Source organism: Prunus persica, chromosome G3 (genome assembly GCF_000346465.2).
Source record: "Prunus persica cultivar Lovell chromosome G3, Prunus_persica_NCBIv2, whole genome shotgun sequence".
In the NCBI taxonomy this organism is placed as follows: Eukaryota; Viridiplantae; Streptophyta; class Magnoliopsida; order Rosales; family Rosaceae; genus Prunus; species Prunus persica.
Window position 1 is genome coordinate 23,524,900 of NC_034011.1, and position 10,064 is coordinate 23,534,963.

The 10,064-nt window shown below is 37.4% G+C and overlaps 2 protein-coding genes across 2 annotated transcripts; one reads left to right on the forward strand and one right to left on the reverse strand.

Annotated features, from left to right (window-relative positions):
* On the forward strand, positions 3,944-6,502 carry LOC18783758. Its single transcript, XM_007217679.2, has 6 exons — positions 3,944-4,431; positions 4,754-4,876; positions 5,007-5,195; positions 5,320-5,401; positions 5,885-5,949; positions 6,059-6,502. Exons 1-6 carry the CDS (start codon positions 4,141-4,143, stop codon positions 6,353-6,355), a joined length of 1,047 nt encoding a protein of 348 aa, XP_007217741.1. The 5' UTR covers positions 3,944-4,140; the 3' UTR covers positions 6,356-6,502.
* LOC18784372 (protein trichome birefringence-like 19) lies at positions 6,744-8,230 on the reverse strand. Its single transcript, XM_007217515.2, has 2 exons — positions 7,757-8,230; positions 6,744-7,665 (listed from the first exon to the last, which is right to left on the reverse strand). Exons 1-2 carry the CDS (start codon positions 8,228-8,230, stop codon positions 6,877-6,879), a joined length of 1,263 nt encoding a protein of 420 aa, XP_007217577.1. The 3' UTR covers positions 6,744-6,876.

Genomic DNA, 10,064 nt, shown 5'->3' on the forward strand with positions numbered 1-10,064 from the left:
CCTCTTATTCCGATCTATTTTGCAGGGAGAAAGATGAGACGAAGAAAGGGGAATCAATCAATCGAATATTTTCGTGGGAAGAAATCGTTCCCACAAATTGGTGCTTCCCACGAGAATATTCGATTAATTAATTCCCCTTTCTTCTTCATCGCCTCTTTCTCCTTGCAAAATATATCGAAATAACAGGTCCACACCAGGGGGTGTTGGCCAAAGGCCATCCGATGCTTAAGTTAGTTCGAGAGTTTGTAGGAAAACAATAGCTAACTAAAAGGGTACAGAGTTGTATGTATGGTGTGAACTGGGTGGTTGGAGCCTTGTGTAAGAGGCAGAAAGAGTGTGGCGGCTAAGGTTTGTGAGAGGGAATTTCTGCAGAGTTTCAGATAGAATTTTAGACGTACCTCAACCCTTGTGCGTAGCCATCTATTTATAAGGGCCTCGAAGCTAGGGTTTCAGAGGAATAATTCCGTTGATGGAAAGGAATCATTCTTCCCTGATTTGGCGAGATTGGCTTAATTAGGAATTTGATCAAATCAATCCCAATTAAATCAGGTAACTCCCAATCAAAATTGAGTAACTCCCAATTATGTCAAATAATCCCCAAATGGAAGGAAATATTTGACCTAGGTTTTGCTAGAATTTGGTTCCCACAGTAGTTATGGAACATATTGTTCAGGTGAACCTGAAGTTCCTGAGGAGTATGATACCTGTTTAGGAGACTTGTATAGTATTTCCTGGTTGGAGGATTCGTAACGCAATGCTTTCCTTTATTAAGATGCTGTTATTATACAAAGTACATTACTTTATCAGTTTCCAATATATTTTGAATCGTTGGCTCGTACTAATTACTTTGTTGTTTCAATGAATTTGGAACGTATTGTGACATTTGAGAGTAGTGACAGCAATGATTTGCCCAAAGAAACTTTGGAGAAGCAAATATGAAAGGGTAAAATATTGAAAACTTCTCACAGTTATAGATATTTATGGAGCTTTCATTACAATAGTCAATAGATAAAATATTTTGAAAATGCTTGTCAGATGCAGATCATAAAGTATATGTATAATGCCAAGGAAAATTAGAATAATACGACCATCTTGACTAAATTACAGGTTCGAAGAAGAACAAATGAGTCTCATGTTATGCAGTATGGGGATGTGAGCCATAGAAAGGAGTTCCTCTTCACTTACATGGGTGCAGATCTTGTGAAGGATAGCTATAGTTCCATCGGTGATATCTCTTCACCCTCAGTCTCAAGGGCTGCTAACCAACGTGACACAAACCACCTTTATTTCCAGCACAAGGTTTCTGCTTTAATTTATTATGAGTCCTAAACTTAAAATGTTTTTTAGTTTGCACAAACTTTCATATATTTTGATAGTATGATTTATATCTACAAACTATTTCTCTTTATTCTTCAGTCTGCCTAATATCGTGCGAAACTGGAGGCTCGAAAGCAGCTGCTTGATGAAATTGCTCATAGGAAACATGTAGACTAGAGCATCCATAAAATCGGGGAGCTTTTGTTTGGACACCAGAAGAGCTCAAACCTGTTGATGAACGTTAGGTCTCAGGGGCAACCTGTAGTAGATGATTGGGACTGCTTCAAGAAGTTTGTAAGTCTTCCTCTAATTCCATACATGAAATTAATACAGACACACAAGTTTAATGCTTATCTATTTAATTGTTTACTTAAAGCAAACCAGTAAATCTTATCTCTGAGATATTGGTTTTGAATTCTATCTGTGCAGCTGAGGATTTATAAGAAGTACTGTGGACATTTATCAACATGCGAAATGAAATACACGCAAGCTATAGCCAACATATGCAATGCTGGGGTAACCATGGAAAAAATGGTTGCAGCTTCTGATCAAGCTTGTTCCAAGAAATCCCATGTCTAGAACTTCCTTTCTGATCAGATGCAGTAAATAAACGGTTATGTATATATGAATTTTATGTTGACCTAATGGAGTTGATGTTGCAACAGTCTTTGTACGAAAATAAGAAATGAAAATTAATAAATAGTGTTTCAAAAATGTGATGTTGACTGTGGATCTGCAACACGTAGTATTAAAACATATGTTCCATTTCTATCTTGGATAATGTCTTTACTAGTCATTAGTTGCTAATTAATGCTCTTGCAAGGCTACTCATATGAACCAAACTCTATATCGAAAGATGAGAAATAAAATGACAGCGCGAAAAAGTTAACTCTGTAGCGGACCAAGATCTTTATCAGTTCAGCAGCCAGTACAAGCTCTCAAGCTAAGTGCCTATTGATATGTTCATTATTGAACACGTATGGCAACAAAAGAAACAAGTACTTAAGGAATTCGATCAAGGAAACACGGAGACTCTGCATCCTAGATTAAGTTTTGACTCTTTTAAAAGAGGATATAAATTGAGAGGATCTGGTAAGGTATGACAGTGGTCCTGTTTCTCTTGAAAGATATAAAATTGGCTGTGGGATTTTTGTTTAAATGAGCTTGAATGCATGGAATTTTGGGACGTGAGAAAAAAGGAAGGGATATTAAAGAACAGAATCCGAAGTAATGATGGTGCTCATATGGAAGATCATTAGTAATTAAAAGAGCACTCTTCTACCTAAGCCTATTGTATTCCTACATATCATCTTATTCTGCAGATCAAAGGCCGGTTAAGGTTATGGAGTGTTACAATCCCTTGCTTTTTTAAGTTTTACTATTCGAAGCTGTGTCTCACCAAAAATGCATTCAAGTTAGCATCTGCAGAAGTGACAGATTTCAGTACGCATGGTGAGAATGGATCTCCAAGTACCACAGATGGTGATGGAAAAGGATGGAAAGTTCTAGTTGCCGCCAGGGCAAAAGGTTATGGAAAATATAGGCACCAGGTTTAAGTTTGTCCAAATCTCATTAATGTTAATAAGAGTAAGTTTACTTATTGTGCTATGGAGGCTAAGCCATGCATAGCAGATACTGAAGGAAGGTGGATTGAAAGAAGAAAACATAATTGTGTTAATGTATGATGATATTGCGTTCGAGAAGTGAAATCCTGCCAAATGGAATTGATGTTTATAACGGAGTTCCCAAAGTCCAATGTTCCTAATCTAATATCAGTTTCTAGCTAGTTTGTTAGTTTAACAGTAGTTTAACTGTGATGTGGCTGTGCAGGATTATACAGGGGAAGATGGAAGGACATACGCGCGAGCAATTGCCAACATTTGTAATGCCGGGGTCAACATATAGGAAATGGCTGCCGTGTCATGTCTAGTTCTTCCTTGTTGATCAAACCAAGTGAATAAATAGTCATGAACATGACTTTTAGGCTGCTCTAAAGGGTAAAGTTTGTGGTACATGTATATATGAAAATAGACACAAAGAAGAAAGGAACCTTTAAAAATGGTGATGCTCACTTAGAGAAGAAGAATCTCTGTATTGATTTCAGTACAATAGAGAGAATCTAAGCTTATCAGAGTTAGTGCCTAAGCTACACAACAGGGATATTGGAAGATTGGGTAAGTTATTGGACTTGTATCAAGGAAAGTAAACTTGGAGATGTATTTGACTCATTCTAAACTTCGATATAAAGGTGGCTTTACATCTTCAAATTCACGGGTGAAAATATTATAAGTGGCTATAAGTCTTTAAACAAAAATAATCAGAAAAATAGAAAATGTAAGAAATTTAAATCCAATATTTTATTATTATTATTATTTTGTTTTGGTTTTTGGGTTCTTTACAAGGCAAAGTAGAAAGATCAATATAGATCACCAACCAAGTGTACATCTTTTTATCGAAGTAAAAACATATTTACACCCATGAAAAATGGAATTGAGCATATAAAAAGTGGTTTTATATCCCCAAGTTTACATCTCACGGCTGAAAATGCTCTAAGTGGCTAAATTTAATTAAACAAAAAAAGTCTGAAAAAATAGAAAATGTAAGAAATTTAAATCCAATACTACAAGGCAAGGTAGAAAGCCGAATGGGCCTCAAGTTCGTCCGACCCGCTTCGTTTCCTGAAACCGCAACACTGCAATTCGGAGGGAGGGAGAGAGAGAGAGAGAGAGACCCAATTGGCGAATTGCTCCCAACCCGCGTCGTTTCCGGTTTTAATTTGGAAACCGCAACACTGCAATTCAGAGAGTGAGAGAGAGAGAAGAGATGGCTGGATTGCTAGCGTGGGCAGCAGACGTAGTAGGAGGTGGTGGCGGGCAAGGTAACGAAGAAGACGGTTCCAATTCGATCCCGCTTATATTCACTCCGGAGCAGCAAAAGTATGCTCTAGACTTGGATCACAAAGCAACTTCTCTCAGCCGTTCGATCCAAGATCTACGGCTCAGACTCCCTCCCTCTGACATCTCCCAACGGCTCCCTGATCTCCATGCCCACTCCGTCGCTTCTAATGCCGCTCTTGCTCTCCAATTGAATGCCCATTCCACTACCCGCGAACAGGTTCTGTTTTTAGTTCTTGAATTTATGTGGCTTTTTTCTTATCCGGGTCCTTGATTTTGTTTGTGGTTCTTGCACAATTGGATATTTTGATTCGAATTGGACGTTTTTATATATGGGTCTTTTGTTTTGATTGTAATTCTTATGTACAACTCTGAATTGTTGCATATTAAATTCAAATTTTGGAACTTTTAAAAAAAATTCTGTGTATGTGATTGTTGACAGCCTACGAAACTTTCTAGTTTAAGCTTCATGTACTCAGGAGGGGATATGCTGATGTGTTTATTTTTGTTTCTAAAAAGTTTCCATTTATACTTGTGGACAGGCCCAGTTGAGAGAGGTGACATTGCAGGAAGAGAATGTTGCATATGAAAGGGCCATTTCAAATTGTGAAACTAAAATAATGGAGAAAATTCAAGAAGCAGATTTACTTAGAAGGAAGTTAATGGTGAGAAGTTTCTTCACATTTAATCTTATACATGTGTAGTAGTCTTCTATATGATGACATTAAGGATATTGTATTTTGGTTAATGGAAAATCCACACGTGTTTCTGAAATTTGATGATTATTGTTATCAGGAAATGGAGGAAACTGAGAGGGATTTAAGAGTTAAGCTTGAAAATGCACAAACTGCATTGGATGTGAGTCGTTCTGGCGAATCACATGACTCCATTGGCGACTCAAAGATGACAATCGAAACTGAACTTGACATTGAAGCCTCAAAGAAAGCTATACTTGACAAGTTAGAGGAGAGGAAGAAAGAGTTGGTCCGTTGCACCTTTCCTTTTTATCTCACTGTTCTTTCATGCCTTCTCCATTTTTAATGTATGGGTCTGTGTAGTTTTGAAATTTTTTCATCTTGATTGCTGAAAAAATGTTTTATTCTCTTAGAGTTCAATGGAAGAAGTAGTAAAACATTTAGAGGGGAGATGGGCAGAAATTCAAGATAATGCACTCAGTCACCCTTCTCCAGGTAATCTTACATCATCAAAATTATTTATTTGGTATATTCTGTGTGCTTGCTCTTCGAATGCATTTATACTTCCAGTTTACAATAGCAAGGCAGTTTGTTTTATATTAGACATCTTATTGGTCTTGGGGTTTCAACCAAAGAAGGTTTGTATGGAATTAAAAACATTAAAGTTTGACAAGGAAAAGGGAAGGGGGTCCTCAAATTATGTCCCAGATGAGGAAGAAATTTATGGTCAAATCTAGAGTTCCTAACGTCTTGTTTTGGTCCGGTACAAAGAGTCAAACCTAGGTGCTTTTATGCCATGTATGCAGGGGATCTTGCCTTGTGGCTGCTCAGTGGTGCATATAGTGCAGCATGTGGCTATGGGATAAACTCATAAACTGTTTGCAATGTTAGTTGAAATGCCTTGTATGCATATTTAGGGCATTCTAGCTAGTAGTAAGACTAATTTGTAAGCTTTTTTTTTTTTTTTTTTGGGTGCAGTTCAAAGAGAGAAGATTTTGGATAAACAACTTCACAGTTTAATTGAGCAGCTTGCAGCAAAACAGGTCTTTCTGTAACTTTTCATTAATATTTGAATTTTCTTATTTATCTAATGGATTTAGAATTATTTGTATTTGGGAGAAAATTTCTTCATTGTTTCTCTTATATTTATAGGCACAAGCAGAAGGCCTGGTGAATGAAATTCATTTGAAAGAGACGGAGCTAGAAAGAGTGAATGGGTTGTGGAGAAAGCTTGAAAGCAGCAACATGGAGATGAATACTGCTAGAAACCGGTTTGGACGAAGCACATCTTTTAAAGGATCTGCTTCCTCTGATTATATTCTTGATGGTCATCATAGATATGCCGATGGCCGAACAGAGAGTCAGCAAAGGCTCATGCTGCTCAGGTCGGGTTTTGTGCTCTACATTTTAGCTTTGCACATCGTGGTCTTCATCAAGATCTCATTTTGACGAGTGTTATCAATCTTTCCAAATTCTGTTTGTATGCCAAACAACCTGATGTGTCTTGTATTGTAAAAGGCGTTGTCAATGTATTGAAAGTACATAACGAAATTACTCATTTACAATGATTTCACATATACACTCTTATCTATAGGTGATAAATATTATTTTCAAATTTTGCAATGCAAGTCTCAATATTTGTTTAGCCGTCAGAACAGGTGGTGCACTTGAGAACATTCATATACACCGAAACTAGGCTGGAATTAACAACGAAATTTCTGTCGTCTTCAAGTGGTCCATATTCTTTCCTAGTTGGGCACTAAATAAATCATATTAATTATTAAAATCTATTAGTAGCCAGCAAACACAATCAAATTTATGCAAGTACGCTGTCGTTTTCACCAGAAGATAATGCTAACATAATCAATATTCTTCCAACTCAAAGTCAACCCTATTCACAGGTATCAAACACTTTTTTTTTTGTATGATGCAAATAATAAAAATTAATAATGTTTGTATAAATACATATATTATAATCGAGATGGCCTGTACCCTGTCTTCAACATAGACAGCAAGATCTCATTCCACGTATCAATGGGGCCTGGCAAGCACCAGTGAACACAGTCGGCAAGAGTCATATTCCTATGAGGTGAGTGTCCATAGAAGTTTGGGTGTCCATCAGGCCTCAGCAACATAGCTTCTGTTGTGTCCATCAACCTAAACTGCAGGCCTCTCTGCAGGCCTTGCTCTTCTGCTGCTTTTAGCTCCTCCACTTGAGTCAAGTACATTTCCAAAACATACCCATCTAGCTTCGTTTCTTCTTTGGTAAAAGGACTTGTCCTCACACAGTTCCCTCCCTCGTTCCATGCCCCGTTTTCGAAGTGTGAGGGAGAAAACGTCCTCAGAAATGTCACCCCCTTGTAGTTTTTAAGGCTTCGAAGGGTTCTAAACACCGTTTGAAAGGCCTTTCTGTATCCGTAGGAGGTGACAAACGACGTCATGTTGTCTTGTTCGCACTTGTGACACCCGATAACGCGACCATTTTCATGGTACATTAGTGGCCGGAAGAACCATTGTCCTGCTGAGACGATCACATAGTCGAATTGTTCGACCTGAGTTAGCCATGCCTGGTCGGGCTCATCTAAGTAGAGGTTCATGAGGCTGTTGATGTCATGTCCACTAGGATCTGCGTCTCTAGATTTAACCAAGTAGGGGGACCAGAGAGTTGCTATGGTGAAATTGTAATCATTGTAGACATAGCGCTTGAAGTAATCTGTGTTTGACGAATATTTATGAGAAATGTCCTCAGGATAAGCCACCTGAAAGAAAAACAAAAAACACACAATCTTGTAAGAACAAACAATAATCTTAGAATGTTTCAAGTCTTTGTAGGCTAATTTGAAGGCTTACAATGGCTAAGAGGCAAAGCAATGACTGCATTTGATTCTTTCCCACAGAGTCACCAAGGAAAGCCAATGACTTGCCTCTAACAAGCTCCAAGAACTGAGCTGCATCAAACAAGGGCAACTCACAAGCATCAGGCTTCCACCTCCATTTCATGAACTCCGTATCAGGTCTCCCAAACTTCATGCAGTTTTGCTCATCAATGATCAGATTGCAAGTTTCATTTGTGTAGTAAGCAGGTCCATCAGGACATGGAACCCAGTTCCCACTAAATATTTGGCATTGATCTTCTTTTTCGATGCTTTTTGAACCGCCGGCATTGTTCTTAGGAGACGGCAATGGGGAATTTGAGATGTTGTTTAGACAGAGAGGGATTGTAGTGAGCAGAACTAAGGTAAGGGCTAGCAGAAAAATATTTTTGTGGCTGTTGTTGGGTTGTGTGTATTTTCCATTAATGAGATCAATGGCATGAAACTTCATGGTGGGGAAGAGAACTGTGAGGCAAGATAGATTCAAGCAATATATATATATATATATATATATATATATATAAATGGGTCCAATAATAATGTGAATAGCTGAAGGTTATGGCTTTGGATAATTTAGCAAAACTGACAATCATATATTTTCAAAGCAACTAGTTGGCCATGGTTACCCACCAAATCACCATCATGATGATGCAAAAATTTACATATAATTGAATAATATTACCTTTTAAAACAGAGGCATCTCCACTAAATCTTATTACTTGATGAATAATGACTTTTTAAGTAATAATTTTAAACAAATGGTTTTGATTATTATTTTTTAAATTCTTTGGCTAAAAACTTGCCAACAATAATTAAGTCCGTCCATGTATTTGCTTTGATTCACTTCATGGTTTGTCTGTCATCAGGTATTTTGTGGCAGAAGTGATTCGAATTTGATGACCAAGTAAACTCTGGCGTGGCTTAAGAGTGAAGTCATAAATGATTGTAAAGTTTGAAATCATGTCCTTCACAGTTCACAGTGTCCATGTTTGCTTTGATAATGGAATGTAATAATGCAGTTTTTGTCTACATGTCTATGGACTTCACGATATCATCTAGAAACAAAACTGTTGCCAAGAGTTTTCTACCTTTCCTAGGCAAAAACTAAAAGAAAAAATGAAGAAAAAGATGGTAACTTTCAGTCTTCAATGACCGGGAAAGATGGCTTTAAAGATTGAGTAAATTGCCACCATTTTCCAAGCAGTTGCTTGGTTGCTATCACAATTACTTTGGCAACCAAACAAACAGGTGATCTAAAATGCTGCTCTGAAATTTAAAGTGTTGAGGTAAATTTTTTGTCCATATATTTACCAGTTAACTTAGTAAGCATATGTTGTGTGGAAGCTTGGAAATATATAGGAAAATGACAGTGTCATTTGGTGCTTTCCAAGTTACAAAGATCAGAATCTATCTGCAACTTTGAAAAAAATCTGTCTGTGCAAAATTACAAATTAATGAGACAAAAAACCTTGAGAATAAAGGGTGGTTGAAGGCCAAAAGACACCAATTATCAAATATATATGCCTCTCATTTTATACAATTAGTCAGCAATATAATAATCCACATTTGTCACCGGGCAATGGACATGTATCAAATCCACAAGTTCATCCCTTTACTTAGAGCTGGCAAATTGTTCACTAGCTTAGATAGTCCCTAATTCATTGAGGAACTAGGCTGGTTGGGTTTTGCCTATAATTTAGGCGTTCTTGGACCTACCTCTCTGACATGACTTCGACCATTATATCCCAAAAAATTAAAATAGAAAAGAAAAACAAAGCTTTATCAAATACCAAATAATAGGCTGGTGTGTTTATAATTTAGGTAATAATGAAATCATTGTGCTGTGGCTCTTGTAACTTTCAGGCAGTAGTGGGGAATTCTCCGTAATGGGAGAAAGCCCGACAAAGCAATGCCATGTAGAGGTAGAAGAGGCAAAGAAAGTATCGGCTTTCTTTGTGCTAGTAGCTGCGGTAAAACAGAGGATGCAAGCATTATCTGAATGATTAGGCTTAAAGCTGTAGGTGGCTAGTATAGTCCACTTGCTACTAAATATTAATTATTATGTATATATAATCCAAGCCCAATCAAAAGGTGAGGTCCAAGTTCCACTCCACTAGGCCCACCTTTCATATAGCACATGGGGGAAGACTCCCACTTATAAGGAGTAGAGACTTTTTCTTCGTTTCTAATGTGGAACTCAGGTTCATGTATTTTATTCAAACTCCAACAAATAGTTGATATTATGAATCACGTTGTGACATGGATTTAGGGTTTGGAGGTTGAAA